At 43.0% G+C, this 17,271-nt stretch overlaps 1 protein-coding gene across 10 annotated transcripts in view; it reads right to left on the bottom strand.

Annotated features, from left to right (window-relative positions):
- Positions 1–17,271, bottom strand: part of SH3KBP1 (SH3 domain containing kinase binding protein 1) — a 328,530-nt gene that overhangs the window by 76,828 nt on the left and 234,431 nt on the right. For all 10 annotated transcript variants that reach the window (XM_078064415.1, XM_078064418.1, XM_078064411.1 and 7 more), the window contains one exon: positions 9,002–9,096. In XM_078064415.1, the coding sequence (XP_077920541.1) occupies positions 9,002–9,096 (95 nt within the window). The remainder of the gene's footprint in view (positions 1–9,001; positions 9,097–17,271) is intronic.

The following is a 17,271-nucleotide window of genomic DNA, read 5'->3' as shown; positions in this document are numbered from 1 at the left end:
GATCTACGTTACATTTTAGTACATCTATTTTACATGTAGATCTACTCAGTCCATTCTGAGTTAATTTCTGCATCATGTATTAGGTTTAGGTTAGGGTATTTTTGTTTTTGTTTTGCTTATGGACTTCCAATTGTGCCAACACCATTTCTGAAAAGACTATCCTTTCTTTCTTAAATTCTTCCTGAACCTTTGTTGAAAATTAATTGGCTGTATTTTTTGGGTCTGTTTCTAGACATTCTATCTCGGGGGCCAGCAAACTATATAGCCCATGGACCAAATCTGGCCTGCTACCTATTTCTGTTCATCCCACTGAGAATAGTTTATACATTTTAAATGGTTTTAAAAAACCAAAAGAAGAATATTTCAAGGAATGTGAAAAATCACACAAAATTCAAATTTAAGTGTCTATGAATAAAGTTTTATTGGAACTCAGCCATGCCCATTCATTTACTTCTATGACTGCTTTTGCATAGTTGCAACAAAGACCATCAAGCCTAAAATATTTACTCTCTGGCCCTTTACAGAAAAAGTTGGCCCAGCTCTGATCTAGAATGAGGATCCTTATATATATCCATGCAGAACCTCAGGGGCTCTCTGAATGCCATTGTGAAAAAAAAAAAAAAATGCTTGTAAGGACAGAAGCTTTAAATAGAACCTCTGAAAGCCCTGAGGAAGGCAGAAAAGGAATGCATTTAATAGCCAGCTACCCTTTCCAACTAGGACTAAAATATAAAAGCTTTAAGTAAAACTATTCTTAAAAGGATGAATTGTACTGCATTATCTAGTTAACCAGGAAATGGAGAAAATTTAAGTCTAAAAGGTATTTATTTTTAATGATGTTTTTCTTAAATATCTCTCTGAGTCATAAACTAAGAAAAAACATTTATAATGTGAAAGATAACAGGTTAATGTCATGAATATAAGGTATTTTTATAAAAATCAATTGGAAAATGACACATAACATTTTCAACTTGAGTAATCATTTTAAAAAATGCAAACACCTATCAGATTAGCAGAGATTAGAAAGAATGATAATATCCAAGGATGACAAGGACAGGAAAATACATTCGCACACACTCCTGTGGGGAGGCTAAATTGGCACAACCTTTCATAATACCACTCAAATACCTTTAAAAGGAACTGAGGCAGCATACAGTTAGCTATTTATCATCAAGAAATAATAACAACTATTAACATTTTTACAGCACTTACTCTGAGCGAGGCATGCTAAGTGATTTAGCTACTTTAACTCATTTAATCTTCACAACGCCAGGAGGTAGGTACTATCATCACCCCCATTTCACAGATGTGGAAACTGAGGCACAGAGAAATTGAGCAATCTTCCCAAGGTTATACAAGTAGTAGAAAGTAGCAGAACTAATTACATGCACAAGAATTCACAAAGTGATGACTGCACACCACATGGTCTAAAATAAGGAAAACCTAGAAACAAGCTAAACATAAAAGAGAACTGGGGTACTTTGTACAATAGGACTCTAAGGAACCATTTTAACCGTGCTGCCAAAGACAGGCATGATATATTTTGAAAAAAGAGGGTTACAAAATAGTGTATGTGCTATGATCTTGTTTTTATTTTGAACTGTAATTTGTGTGTGTCTCTGTGTGTAAAACATCTGGAAGAATACAGCTCAAACATGGAGAGGTGATTTTGACTTTTTTTGGTATTTATCTATTTATCTGTTTTCTTCTCATTTTTTCCCCAAAAGTAAGATTATTTATATAATACTATTTAAAAGTGCATCCCATGCCACCTTCCATCTCAGAAAAGCAGATTTTAATAAAATGCAAATGTGAATGTAAAGAGCTTTGAGATACTTTAATAAGACAGAGGCTATATAACTATAATAAATTACTTTTCTCCTAAGAAAAGTCAAAAAAATAAATAATAAAGGGGAATTTCAGGGAAAGTGCTGAACTGAATTTCAGGGCAGTTCAATATATGAAGTAAAAACTTCCAGTCACTGGGCATTTGTTTTCTCTTCTTCCCATACTAACTTCTCAGAGCAGTAATGAGAATCAACTTTTATATTCCTAAAGCACTTTGAGCCTCAACATCTCATTTAATTCTCACAATGGCCCTCTCCGAGTAATACCAACAGAAAGGTTGGAAGTAGAAAACAGAGTTTCTCTAATTCCTTAAGACACCTGCAGGTTTTTCTGTGTGTTGCAGGAGAAAAGTATTCCAAGATGGTGTTGCACGGATTACCAATGTCCCGCCGCTAAAACACAGCATTCTGGATGGAGATGACCATTAGGCCAAACAGATGCAGGGTCCCTTTCAACAGTTTTACATCACTTGCGGAGGCATAAAAAGCTGGGGCGACTTATCAACTGCAAACTCATCTGTCTATGAAAAATCTGCAATCATGGCCATCAAAATCTGGGGGTGGTACTGTTTTGACTGTCTACTGGTAAACGAAAGAGAAATTTTCTACCACCTCAAGTCCTGTGTTTACCAACCTCATCTAATTTTAAACTGTGTTTTTGATAATAAATGAGCTCAGTGAGGAAGAGTTTTGATCAAACGTCCTCATGGTATCAGGATTCTTCTCTACAGTCCCAGTGTCCTGGTTACTTTAAAGAGGAAGACAAAGGGTGCCTGGGTGGCTCAGTCGTTGGATGTCTGCCTTCGGCTTGGGTCATGGTCCCAGGGTCCTGGGATCGAGCCCCGCATTGGGCTCCCCGCTCCACGGGAAGCCTGCTTCTCCCTCTCCCGCTCCCCCTGCTTGTGTTCCCTCTCTCGCTGTCTCTGCCTCTGTCAAATAAATAAATAGTAATAATAAAAAAAAAAAGGAGGAAGACAAAACAGCAGCAAACCGTATTCCTGGGGATTTCTAATGCTCTGAGGAGGAGAGAGATTGTGACTTCTGTCTCCAGGAAGGACATATGCAGTGTAACAAGGCAGGCCATACTACAAGAAATACATCCTATGACATAAATGACTCATTTGCTGAACACGGGCATTCTTCAAATGTGTGTAAACCCAGATGATTCCAGACCTATGCTTAACTTCTTCATTCACTCATAAAACATGTCCTTCTAATGGGTCTGTCAGTGTGTCATCATTTTCAGGGTAACACCTGCTAATTTACTCCTCACCCTTGAAACCACATTTAATCCTAGCATTTTAGCTCTGCTAAAAGCTTCAGCAGTGCAGAGAGAAAGGGTCAAGGCCAGCAATCTGTTTAGCTGATGGGCTTTCTTATACCAGCCTGAGGACCTTTCTTGAGATTCCTAAAACCACTTCTCTTTAAAGAAACATCCTTACTTCCTGTGGGGCGGGAAGCAAGGAAGTGTGAAAACATTTCTCCCATGAATAAATGTTTCAATTAATGAATTAATCAGAGGGAGGCAGGAAGGGAAAATAAACATTAGAACAAACAAAAGAACATATAATCACAGAATGACTTAAGAAGGAGCTCAGGACTCCGACCTTTCTCTCTCTCTCTCCCTCCCTCCCTCCTCCCTTCATTCCTTCCTCTTTCTTCCCTCCTCCCTTCCTTCATCTTTCTTCCTTCCTCCCTCCCTCCCTCTCTTTCTCACTCTTTTTTTCTTTCTTTCTTTCTTTTTTCATGCTAAAAGCCAGCAGAAAACTAAGTGGTACCGAGCCAGAAGAAAAGAGGAAGGCAAAATCTGCCTGCATGGAAGAAAGAGGAAGGAAGGGGGAGAAGAGGGCTTCAGACACAGAAAGAACCAATATTAGCCCGGAGCCGAGTTCATCATTTCCTCTGCACTGATTATCATTTCATTTCTGTGGCGGTGACAGTGGAAGGAGAAAGTCATGGATAATCCTGACCCTAAGAGATCAGAAACATGCAAGAAGATGGGGTAATGGCATAGTAATACCGTTTTCCTGATTAAATAATGATAATGTCTTTAAGGTACAAAGAAAATCTGATAGGCACTTGCCCTAGATATCCAGCAACAGACGATGACTCAGTGAGTAGACAAGTTGCCTCTGGAAGCACCTGAGCCCCACCTTCTAGGAGCATCTGACAGCCCCACAAGGCAGCTCAGGCAGCTCAACCCTGCCCTGGTTCTGCCCCTGCCGTGCTTGGAGACCCTGGGAAAGTCGCTTCCGTGCTCTAGGCCTCCGGTCCTTCTCCGTGATCTGCACAGGACACCCGTGGTCCCACCTAACTTCCAGGGCCGCCAGGAGGGAAAGGAATGGCGACGAGGGGCCCTGGGCTCCTGCTGCCAGCCACCCTGGGAGGGTCCTGTACTGGGAAGCCATGGTCTTGCACATAAATTGACCCATTACTAAGTCAGGTGCTCAAGAGTTGTCTAGAAAGGAGGAGGGTAGAGATGAAGTCTGCAGTCCTAACTCCGCCCTCACAGCAGGTCAAGCTCCAAATATTTAAAGATCCCTGGTTTGATATATCCTGAGGAAAAGGTGAAACTATCACTTCGTATTTTTTTTTAAGATTTTTTATTTATTCATTTGAGAGAGGGAGAGAGAGCAAGTGAGAGCACGAGTGGGGGAAGGGGAGAGGAAGAGGGAGAAGCAGGCTCCCAGCTGAGCAGGGAGCCCAATGCGGGGCTTGATCCCAGGACCCCGGGATCATGACCTGAGCTGAAGGCAGACGCTTAACCGACTGAGCCACCCAGGCGCCCCACTTTGTATTTTTTCTTCTATTTCTACCTTTATCTAATCTTCTGGCTTCCCTCTTTCTTTAGGGTCCATCTATCAGTTTCCTTCCCCTTCCTTCCATCTTCACTGCTCCATGATTTTAATCAATAATATTATTTCTTAGTGTTTACCTTCATGTTCTCAGATAGGCTTATACCCATGAAGAAACGGGGGGAGGGTTGTGTCTGCTTTGTTAGGGGTCAAAGACACAGCTCCTCAAGGGAGCTTTTTAATAAGAAACACATACTTAAAGGTCCTAGTTTACAAAGGGCTCACGTGGGCAGCCCTTCCTTCCGGGTTAGGGGGGCTGAGGCCAGGAGACTGTCGGCCAAGGGCAGGAACATCGGCCCTCTCGGCAGCTGGGCTCGCTCTCCCCCAGGTGGCAGTGGTCAGAGCAAGGAGCGCCCGGTGGCGGCCACCATTACAGCTGAACCCCAGCCTGGCCTGCACCAGGCTGCTCTTGGCCTTTATCCAGGGAGCTTCTCTGGTTGGAAACCAGACCCAGAGTCTTCTGAACCCTTTCAACCATGCTCTGAGCACAAATCACGAAAGCAGGGATGGGGGCGGCAGGAACACAGATGAAGGAGCTATTTTTGAGTGACTGGAAATAAAAGCTAAACACAGGTGTGTTCTGTGCAAGTAGAAATGTTCCCAAATCCACAAGAATTCTTTATAAATAAACTAAAAAACAAACCATTTGGGTTGCCACATTTCATCCTAGTTTCCAGGGACACACACAAATAGTTCAGGTCTCTGCACATTATTTCAGGAACCGTGGAGGGCTTACAGACCCCACTAAGGGTGTCTGACTCATTTTCTAGAAAGCTACACGAAATGACAATCTAGGGCTAAAAATGAGGGCAACGCCTGCCCTGTGACTCCTGCCACAGCACAGAAAAACAGGACAAAGGGAAACCACCTTAGCTGACTCTGAAAGAAAAACACCAGTGGCACTGGGGTACATCGAGAACCTCTCCAGCCAAAGAAGTCAAATTTAGACAACAACGATTCGATTCAGGTTTTTCATCTCAACTCATACATACAATAAAGAAGCATATCAAAATACATATTAAACAAATCATAGTGAAGCTCTTCTCTTTACAATATCAACAGCACACATTCATCTAAATGACTTTCTAGGTGATCCTTTAACTCCGAGGAAGATGTAAGAATTTTCTATAACGTCAGCAGGGTGTGACAGACTCAGACTCCATTTTCCCCCACTTTTCAGCAAGCAAAATACTTATGGCATATTTTTTCTCCAAATTCTTGCTGAAATCTCACCCCTTGTGAATTTTGAGCTACTTTCAGGCAAATCTGCCACCACTGTTACCCACCTCATATCATGGTGTTCCTGCCCCAGCAGCGAACTGGGCTCAGTCACAAGAGCCCTTCCTTCCCCATTTCCACGCTCAGAGAAAGAACACCTTAGCAAATCCTCATGGCAGCCCTGTGAGGTCCACTTTCTGGCTGGGGAAACTGAGGCTCAGAGGGGTTAAGTTAAATGCCCAACGACACACAGCCATGAATGGTGTTGCCAGGATTCAAACCCTGGTTTCTCTGAGCGGGTAGCCGACATGGCACTTGTCATTTTAAAATGCTTCCAATCAAGTGGAATGCTAGGTCAAGGCTGGTGGATATTTTATGGCAATAAAAGTCAAAACCTGCTGAAGGACAGGATATCAAGAGACCTGATTTCACAGACCATATAAAATAATAATGAAAACAAAATTGATAGCGCACAGGGGACATTTTTAAGTAACAACCTAAAAATGGGCCCAGGTACATACTGCAGCATGAGTTCAGACTGGCTGTATTATTAGCTATTGAAAAACCAGCTAATCGGGTTGGAAGAGGGCGTTCTGGGCAGCAGGAACACGGCGTGGTTCAAGTGAGGGAGGATGCACGAGCAGGATGGGGACATCCCAGGAGAGTTTGTTGTACAACAGTGATGTGGACCAAGGCCAGAAAGCCAGAGTGAGGCCAGAGTGCCCAGGCAAATGAGTGCCAGGAGAATCTAGCTGGATTTGACAATAAAGGAGAGGGAAGTTGCTAAAGACTTTCACTGGAACAGAGGGGTCCCATGAGCAAAGCACCATTAGGGGATGATAAAAAGAGGGGGCTGGGGTGCCAGCATCCCTCCACCCCTGGCCTCCCTAGGGTTCTCCTCTGGAGCAGGTGCTGTGGAGGGAGCAGGATCAAGGGGCAAGGATAACGAGGTCATGTTTTGCAAATGTCATAATACTATCTATAAGCTGCTTCAGTTTCTAAACTGTGCCTAATTGCACGAAGCTATGAAAGTGGGGACATCCGGCACAATCCCGGACACTCCTGAGAGCAGCCTTCCACATCTGTCCGTTCATTTCTCCTGGCCGTGTGCATGGAGGATGGAACCAGGAGAGAGTCTCTTTCTGACTAAACTCTTTAGAAAAATTCAATTCTTTTTATCAGACTGGATCTCAAGCTGGTAGGAACAAAAACATCAAGATGAATGTGTTCTCATCTTATGTAATCAAATGAAAAGGACAGGAATATAATATATTAAGGTAGAGATAGATGTATTCAGATAAGAGACCATCCGTGGTGGTTTTTTTCCCCCCAAAACCTTATTAAATATTATTGATACATCTGGCTTTCAGTTAAAATGAGGCTGCCCCCTCCGAACGAAAAGAAAAACACAAACAGCAAAGTGCCCCCCTCCCCCACTGCAAAGAATGGGTTATTGCACCCTCTGGTTGCCTTATCATCACAGGGGAAAGCAATCTACCCCTTTCCCTGTAGGACTAAAACTAAGTATCTGTGCTAATCATCGAAGTATTTGTATTATGCTTTATACCTATTTAATAACTTCTTTATTCCGAGTGTTTGGTGAAGGGTATGGCTGTAAATAGGAAACGTGCCGCGCAGAAGCCGCCTGAAAGGAGGCACGGCTTAAGGATGAGGGGAAGGATGGGAAAGAAGGAGAAGAACCGCTTCTGCCTCCTTGGCAGAAAGGAACAAGAAGGGCTGCAGTTTACCCTGCTCTGATTTCCTCCTGCCACGGAAAACACTTACAGAAATATGCTAAAATGAATGTGGGGAGAATAGCTTACAGGTAAGACAATGGGCAAGTTCTTGGCCCCTCAGCAGGTTTGTGAGTAGTTTGCTATTCCAGAAAGGCGTTCTTAGCACTGCCTAGCGTACCACTGTCATATGGATAAGGCCAGCACTCTCCCTAAAATAATTTGATCTTTGGTGAGCTGCTTAACCTCTGGGGTCATTAATTCCCTGGCATCTTTGGCCCAGGCTCTTAAAACATACAACTTCTACAATCATTTCTTAAAGATAAGTGTCGCGGACTATAAAGGCAAATCGTACCCATCACTTTATGGACACACGTGGGGGTGGAAGAAGGGGGCAGGCAAACATGGTGATCCCCTCCCTCTCAGTAATGGCCGCAGGAGCGAGACCCAGGGCCTACCTCCCCCACCCTAACCCCTGTTCTCTCTCCCCCTTCCCTGCACTCTCCACCCTGCCACTGCTTTCTAGCCCTGCATGAACACAGGCAGCCACGATGATCCCCAAGTCACGCTTGTGCCGAGAGCATCATGTGTTCCCTGCCACTCACTTGGACCTCAGAATAAAGCCACTTACACATCTTAAAGATGGGTCAGCTTTTCACCGTATTAGACCATCATGAGAATCCTGTATCTCAGACAAAATGCCATATATTCAAGGAATCATTTAAATATCTTTCAACCACCTACTTGGTGAGTACCATTGCATGAAAGCATACACAGTACACGGTTCAGGCCCTGTTAAGCTGTATCACTTCACACAGATTTTATAGCTCTCTGTATGTTTACAGGGCTCTGCCTGTAATGATAATAAAATCATCCAACCTTCTTAGCCCAGACAAGACAAGCAAAATTCTCTCAGGCATACTACCTGTCTTTGATCTGAACAGCACACAGTCTTTACACGTTTGCTGCCTGTGAGGCATGATCTGCCTTTTTAAAGCCCCTCTTTGGATACCTCATGACACAGCTTTGCAGCCAGGGCTGCTGTGCAGGGCGGACTCTAGCCAAGCAGACCGCCTTCTGGGTTAGCCGTTCTGGGATGGAGTTTTCCACCGGGCCATGCCAATCTGCAGCTGGCTCCAAGGCCAAAAGAATCTATTTGGTTTTCAAGTTTGTTCATTCACCTGGATACACTGGGCTTAGCCTGATCAAGAGGAAAGATGCAAGATTCTTCCTTGCAAGTTCAGGAAGTGAAAATCAAGTGTTTCAAGGCCAAAACAAAAGCTTGTATTGTCCAGTAATGCCTCGAAGTGGTTCGCAGTTTTAAAGGCAGGAGGGAACCTTTGCTTACCTTATTGATGAGAGTCACTATATCTCCTTCTTTGATTGTCAATTCATCATCATTCTGTGCCTCATATGGAAATATTACTTTGCAGTAATCCTTGGCTGTAAGAAGAAAAGAAAACACAACCTTTACAATACTTCATCTAACGGGCTGGCCCAGGAAAAGATGCCCTCTCTCACATTAACTTCAGGGAAAAGCACACTTAACAGGATATAACGACTGCATAAAAGAAAGGGTCACCCTCAGGAAACCACCTAAGATTGCTCATTTGGGGCTCATGCTTATTTATTCTCTTCATTTTTTCCCCCTCACAAATCACGTGATGTCATCAAGTGCCATTGACTGCTTTGTGTCTCTCAGGCAGAAAAGCAAAAAGGTTTCCTTGGTCTCAGATGTATATTTTATGTACTCTTTATTTTATATACCATTTTATATACTCTTTGGGTGCATGCATAAGCAGACATAATCTACAAAGAGCAAAAAGCTTAACTTCTGCCCTCTTTGCTTTCTTCCACACATCATTAAATCAGAAACAGGGTATCTGTGTATGTTAAAAGCTGACATGGTACTCAAAACAATAAAAAAGACTCCATTATGGTACATCTCCCGAGACATATATTTGTATGTGAACATGTGTCAACCACAAACAGCCAACAAATACCCACTAAATGTTCTTTATACACATGTGTATACTGGGGAGACAAACTTGTTCAAGTATGTCCCATGGCCTTTCTGTGGGAACCCGCCTATTTAGGTGGGGATGTTCATCAGCAAGGATGTCCATCAAAGAGAGAAAAACACTAAAGCCACTGAAAACCAGTTCAAATGTGCCATCAATTATATGCTTTTGAAAGTCTATCTGATGTGAGGGGCGCCTGGCTGGCTCAGTCAGAAGAGCGTGCGGCTCTTGATCTCGGGGTCGTGAGTTCGAGCCCCCACGTTGGGTGTAGAGATTGCATAAATAAATAAATAAACTTAAAAAAAGAAATTCTATCTGATGTTAAATCTTCTCTATTTACACAAAAGCACCAGTTTAGAAGAGAGCAAAAACATTTGTCAGGTAGCCGGGAAAGTAAAACTTGGAAAAGTGGGGTTCGATGACTTAGGACAGAAGGTAGAAAGAAAAATTCCAGAGAATTAGTATCTCCTGGGACAGGCATTTATTATTCTGCAGCTAAGTCAACAATCCTAATGGCTTTGAATGGCCTTAGATATTTCCCAAGGATCAGGCCAGTTCCTGCAGACAGATCATAACCTAGAGCTATATACACAAGTATCAATTATATTGTCCCTAGTACAATTTATATGACTGAAATGTGGGGGGTTTATTATGGTTAATGTCACATCAATCAAAGAGAGTGCTATATAAAATAAAGGCAATAAAAAGATTTGTAATACAGACACGCTGTGGTCTAGGGTCGGTTCAGATATGATGAGAGTGCGGGGAGGAGAGAGGGAGAGGGGTCAGGGAAAGAGAGGGACTCACTTTCTGTGGCAAATGTTTTCGCTTTCTGTCCAAAGGACAGAGTATATCAGTTACATTCCCCATCCTAGTCTTGGAAACCTTCCATCTTAGGTACTCTGGGCCCCTGATGCCTTTTGCTCATTAAGCCGCGCTGAGGGGCACTAGTTCTAAATCCCATCAATATTTAATCTGTCTAAAGATTCCTAGGTCCACAGAGTTACTAACGTTTCATCTCTCTTTAATTAGTAATAGCAATCCTTCCAAATTCTGAATCAGCCAAATATTCTAAGAGGGAAAAAGTAAAGCATCTTTAAATTGGATAATGACAGCTCTTTACCAATTTTCCTATTGACTGTGCTACTGAAATATGACTATGCAACCTCAAAACTTACAACACTGAAACAAATACAGCATTATTGAAGAACTGCCCTGCAGGGTCCCAGTTTGAAGAATAATTCATTGTATCGAAATCATGGAACTATTTTACAAACAAGGTAAGACACCCGCGGTCAACAAAGGAAAAAACAAGCATTGTTTCTATTCCTTTCCACCAAAAAAGTTCATTAAGTGTGGTAGACATTGGTTCACAGGAGCCATTCCCCATCCTTTTCCCAGTTCATATAATCCTGCTGCAATCGGGTATTACATTTGGGAATAGGGAACCGCCCACAACTGTAGAAATGAATGAGATATGTCTAGGCAAATAACGTTAATCTCACTCCCCTTTGTCGGTGATTGGTTTAGGGGCGGGCATGTGATCTACTTCCAGCCAATGAGATGTGAGAGGAAATCTGCTGGGAGTGGGAAGGAGGCTGTTAGATTTTGTTCCCTGACTAAAAAAAGGGTTGTGAAGAAAATAGTTGCCCCTGCCTTTCTGCTTTTAACACTGTTTCATCCTTGTTGGAACACAGTATAGTGTTCAGCACTGTTGCAGTCATAGTTCAACCATGAGAGGAAAGCCAGGAAAATCACAGAGTAGGGGACTCTTGAGTCTTGACACCATTGAGATGTCTGTCGAATTAACCAACGTCAGGGGGCCTGTCTCTGGATCCCTTGTTACCTGACTCCATAAAACTGTATTGCTTACCACTACTTTATGGCTGCATAGGTATTTATCACTCAAAGCAGAAGGTACCCTGGCATGAAGGAACTCAGTAGAAGAGGACACCTCCAGTTGCCTCCCCGAAACACTTGACTATAACCTGCCTCCACTCAAAAAGCCTCTTCCTATACATCTGTGTCACTCCCTCTCCCCCATCTCTTCCCTTGCTACCTCAAGAACTGGCCCATAGCAGGGGGTCAATAAATGACTGTGGAATTGACTTGTAACCAACATAGTGAGAAAATATTTATAAAAAAGTACTAGTATGCCTTTAAAATGTTTCACGGGGCCATTTTGTTTTCTGCTCAGTTTCGCTATTAGTTAAGGAGGGCAAGTGTTCCCCTGCCTTTTTTTTTTAACAGCTTTAATGACATGTAATTTTTATACCAGAAAAGTCACTCATTTTAATTGTACAGTATGAATAGTTTTAATAAATGTATATAGTTGTATGACCATCAACATAACCTAGTTTTAAAACATTCCCACCACGTATGCTATTTTATGTGTGAGGCATTAGACACAGAATTATCCGAAAGGCACCAATTTCAGATAAAAGGAGGAGATACGGGTAGCAGTGGCTACTGCCAACTACCATGGTCCATGAAGCAGGTTTTGACATCAGGCTCACCCTTTTTGCATCCCCATAACTTGATGCAGCTCCCACTCAATGTTTCTTGATCTCCTAGTGATACCTACAAAGTGGAGGAAAATTTGAGGGACAGCTAAACAGGAGGAGAGTGTTCTGGGCCAGGAGTCAGGACAGTCAAGACTAGGTTCAATCCTAGCTGGGCTGTCCTGAGCATAAAAATCTGAGGCAACTACAAGATAGCTTTGCACCTCAGTGTCCTCAGGTGTAAAATGAGAGACTGGCCAAGGAGGGATGAGAGGAGAGTTTGGTTAACTTCAGCAGAACACTTTTTAGCAAATTTCAACTTATTCCCAAACTCCAAAATAAAACAACTAAAAACAGAGCTGCTCTGGTTAAATTAGAGAGTGGGGCTGGCCCATCTCCCACCCAGGCCCCCAAAATTATCTCAATGAAGCTCTGGAGGCTCCAAAAAACACACTGGACTAGACCTGAGTTCCGGCCAACTCTGACATTTCATGGCTCTAGTCACGGGCACTGTAACTCAGAACACCCCTGATCAAACTTGGCAACCATAGGCTCACATTTTAAGTTATCATGATATATTTGAAAGTAAGAATTTGTTTTTACTACTGAGGCATTTGGGTCCTAATTCAGCAGTACTGGAAAATAAAAACATGCTATCAGTTTGGATGTACCAATGGTTTTAAGATACTAAAAAAATAACAAGTGAAAAAATAGATTAACTCTGAGACTCGGACTTTATTTTCATAGTATATGGAACGAAGATGTTTCCTACTTTAATTCAAACATTTATTGAGGCAACACCATGAAAAAGACATTGTCAGTTCTTGGGCCTGTGATACGCAAGTCACTACCCATCACACCCTCGTGTGCAAGTGACAAACTAATACCTGGGGAAAGGCAAGGGTGAAAGGACAATAAGAAGAAAAGACAAATGCTGGAAGAAGCACAGACTCACTCTGATGGGCTATGGCTGTGGTGTGGCAGAAGAACTCATGATTACATTCAGGAGGGAGTTCACAAAGGAGGAGGCATTTGATATGTCTTGAAAGAAGAATATAATTCCAAATGCTTTCTGAATGTGGGAAGATTAGAAATTTTAAATGAGTAGCAGACAGAGATGGAGAGGAAAGGAATGAAATGAATTTTTGGAGGCAGGCATTTTCCATCTATTCCTCAATTAGGTGGATTTAATTAGTCCAAGATTAAATAGACATGAATGCCCACATGCACATAAAAAAAAGAAAGGCACAACTTACCCAGCAATTGGTCTCTATTTTTTTTAGAAAGATTTTTTTTAAAAAAACTAATGAATTACCCTAAGACTGAAGTCCCAATCAATTCTTGAGCTTTTTTGTCTTTTTTTTTTTTTTTACATTTATGTATTTATTTTCAAGTAATCTCTATACCCAATGTGGGGCTTGAACTCACAACCCTGAGATCAAGAGTCGCGTGCTCTTTTGACTGAGCCAGCCAGGCGTCACTTGAGCTTTTTGTCTTAGAGTCCTTTAAGAATCTGATTAAAAAAACAGTGATTCCCTCTCTCCAGAAAAAGGAAAAAAAGACACATTCCAAGGTGCAGAGAAAATGTTGTGTAAGATATCAGAAGGTTCAAGGAGCCTGAGACTTTTGCCTATTTCCAAATCAAGATCCCTATACTAATTACTGATTGGTATTCTAATTTTAAGAAACTTGTTCTATTAAAACCCCAAGAAGTCCAGTCATGATTCACATACCCCCCAACAAAAAACACATTATTTCAATCTCTAAACTTCTACAAATTTACATGAGATTAAAAACAGACCATTTAAGAAATTTAACTCACATGCCCACAGCCCATGACTCCCTTCAGATGGTTTTATAATCTATTCATATAAAAAACAAACAAACAAACTTAAAAAAATACCCTCAGCTTAAAAAAAAATAAAGCAGAACAAACAGAATAAACATATCAGCAAGCAGAACACACACACACACACACACACACACACACACACACACACACACACCAAGGAAATAACATTAAATCCAGGACCATTTTCTGAACTCTGGACTCAATTTTAGGACATTGAAGATTAAAATCCCATGTGTCACAGAGTCTGGTAGGAAGTCTTCCAGAACTTCTAGCAGTGGTGGAAAGTACCAGGTCACCCTTAGAATTCTTTTCCTTTGGGACACCAGAACAAAAGTGTCAAGCTCAGTGTTTCTACTTTCACCAACATCAAAACCTAAAGTTCTTTCATTAAAGTGACAAATATTATCTGAGGCACTACGGGTTCATAATCATTTATCCGGAAGCCCTGGGGACAGAATTTTTCAGATTTTAGAAAGGAAATGTATTCCATCCATACAACAGATAACATCCTCAGCTGGGGTCTGGGGCTGCACCCAACCATTAAATACATTAAAATTCTGCAGCAAATGGATGATTTGTCCCCCCAAGTAGTATAAATGAAGACTCTACATAAATGCATGTTAGTCCAGGACAAGTTTTATCACTCAACAAGTGATAAAACCTTTTAGTTTTCCAGATTTTTGTATTTTGGAAATGCACTAAGGGTATGGACTTGGGTCACGTTCTGGGGGAAAGAAACTTAAGTTAAATAAGACTGATACCTGGTTCTCAAGGAGCTTATAACCAAGGAGAAGGAATGAGGCACAGAGCTCTTGACAAGGCAACAGTGAGGGAAGGATAGAGTGATGCCTTCAGTTTAAAGCATCAGAGGATCATGAATGGGGAATCATTTCCCAAAGGAAAGAGTCAGGCTCCCTTCTTAGAGGAGTAAAATGGCACCGGGCTCCGTACAATGTTCTAGGACTTTGACCAGAGGAGTAGGAGTTGGGGGTGGGTGGGGTTCCCCAACCATTCCTGATGGCAAGAATGAGGTGGGGCACCCTTTGCTTCTATGCCTTCCCAGATCCCCTTCTCTGGGGGTTGCCATCAACAGGTCTGAGGTGGGATCAGCAATCCACAAGCACCCCGGTGATTCTCATGAACAGGGAAGCTTAAGGAACAGTCTACATCAGTGGTTCTCACGCATGAGTGGGCATCAGCATCAGATGAAGGACGTGTGAAAACAGAACCCCCGAGGTTCCTGATCCTCGAGAACTGGGCAAAGCCTGGGGATGTGCATCTCTAACAAGTTCCCAGGTGATGTTGATGCTGCTGGTCCAGGGACCACGCTGTGAGAGCCACTGATCCAGCCATGGGTATTAGCAAATATTCAATGCGAGAAAGAAACAAAACAACGGTGGGGACCTGGAGGGTGGGCCAGTGTGGTGGCGGTACCACGGCTGGGCGTGCTGTATGATAGATCTGGACAGAAAATCCAGCCCTGGGTCGGTTTGAGGATCCGGGGCTGGCTGCGGAGGGCTGGAGAGAATCCTAAGCTTGTCATTTGCTCAGTAAATATTAACTAAGCGTCCACTGTGCGTCCAGCAGCGGAGATGCAGCAGTGGCCTTGTAAAGCTTACTACGGTCTGCACCAGCAGTTCGCAAATAGGGCTCGTTTGCTCCCCAGGGGACACCAGCAAAGCCTGGAGACATTTGTGGTTGTCACAGCGGGAGGGGGTGGTAACGGTGATTGGCATCAAGTGTATGGAGGCTAAGGATGCTACTAAACATCCTGTAACGGACACAGAACAGTCCCCACAACAAAGAGCGATCTGGTCCAAATATTAATAGTGCCAAGGTGGAAAAACGCTGGTCTACACTCAAATTCAGACAGGGAAACGAAACACAGGGCACACGTCACTATGTTGTCAACTCGAGCCCAATGCCTGCCTCCATGAAAAAGCTGACGGGGACCCCAAATCACAACGACCGCCTCTAGTCCTAGGTGCTGTTGTGAATTTGACGTTCAAATTATTTCACAACTATGAATTACGGCACTTTTTAATCTCTCGCTTTAAAAGGAGGCATTTAAAAAAAAGAAAAAGAAAAAGAAAAAAATCGGACAAGCAAAGCCTTTCTGTCTTCTAGCCCAGAGCTCACCACGGCTCCTCTTGGTGGCACTTTCTCCTGCTCAGGTGGGGGGAAGCTCTGGGTCTTTGGGAGAAAGGAAATCCACAAGGATAACACAAAGGGAGTTAGCTTGTATCCTCCAAGAGGACTGTACTTGAAAACCAGGTCTTCAGCAGCATAGGCAGCCTGGGCACCCTCCCAGGGAGACCCCCACTGAGAATCGGGACAGCAGGTATCTGCGCTGGAGGCACATGACGCGACCCTGGGACGCTGAGCCTGAGTGCGTTAGGACACATCAAGTGTGGGCGGCTCTACAGCACTGACTAGGACACTTGTTTCAAACTGGACGTACCCAAATAGGAGATTTAGGGGAGACAAGTGAACAAAAACACCTGCACTGAAAAGGTAGCATAAAAGAGCTCCCAGGTAAGGCTGGGGGGGGAAAAAAAACCAACATAAGGAAATCGACCCCTTTTTCTGCTATTTAAACATGTGGTGCGAAAGCAAAAATTAGCTCAGAATGAGAGAGTAAAAATCTGCGTAGCCATTCATCATGCCGGCGTACCAAACGCAGACCCAGACAGCTGCAACGTGAATGGGAAATAGGATTTCTCCCAAGCACACAGTGCAGCTGGAAAGGGTCCTAACACCCCCTTCTCCGAGCACTACTGCTTTCTTACTCCCAGAGAAAGTTGGTCCTCTAAAACCACAGACTATCAGAAATTTTGCTTTTGTTTATATCATATCAGTCAGAATGAAATGTTCCACTCTTTTTTTTTTTTTTAAAGATTTTATTTCTGTATGTATTTGAGAGAGAGAGCAAGAGCACATGAGCGGGGTTGGAGGGCAGAGGGAGAGGGAGAAGCAGACCTCCCGCTGAGCAGGGAGCCGATCCCAGGACCCTGAGATCATGACGTGAGTCGAAGGCAGACGCTTAACCGACTGAGCCCCCCAGGTGCCCCTGAAATGTTCCACTCTTGACTGAGGGAACGAAGTCACTGTGACACAGAAAAGCAGCCTTGATTCCCCACGCAAGTGCAGAGCCTCACTTAAAGAGTTCTCAACACAGCCCTGCATACTTATTTTAACTTGGTGGTTCCCAAAGAAACGACCTGGGTGCACCTCCCAGTACAGA

The sequence above is a fragment of the Halichoerus grypus genome, chromosome X, assembly GCF_964656455.1.
Source record: "Halichoerus grypus chromosome X, mHalGry1.hap1.1, whole genome shotgun sequence".
NCBI lineage: Eukaryota > Metazoa > Chordata > Mammalia > Carnivora > Phocidae > Halichoerus > Halichoerus grypus.
The sequence above is the reverse complement of the archived record's forward strand: the minus strand, read 5'-3'. Positions and strand labels throughout refer to the sequence as shown.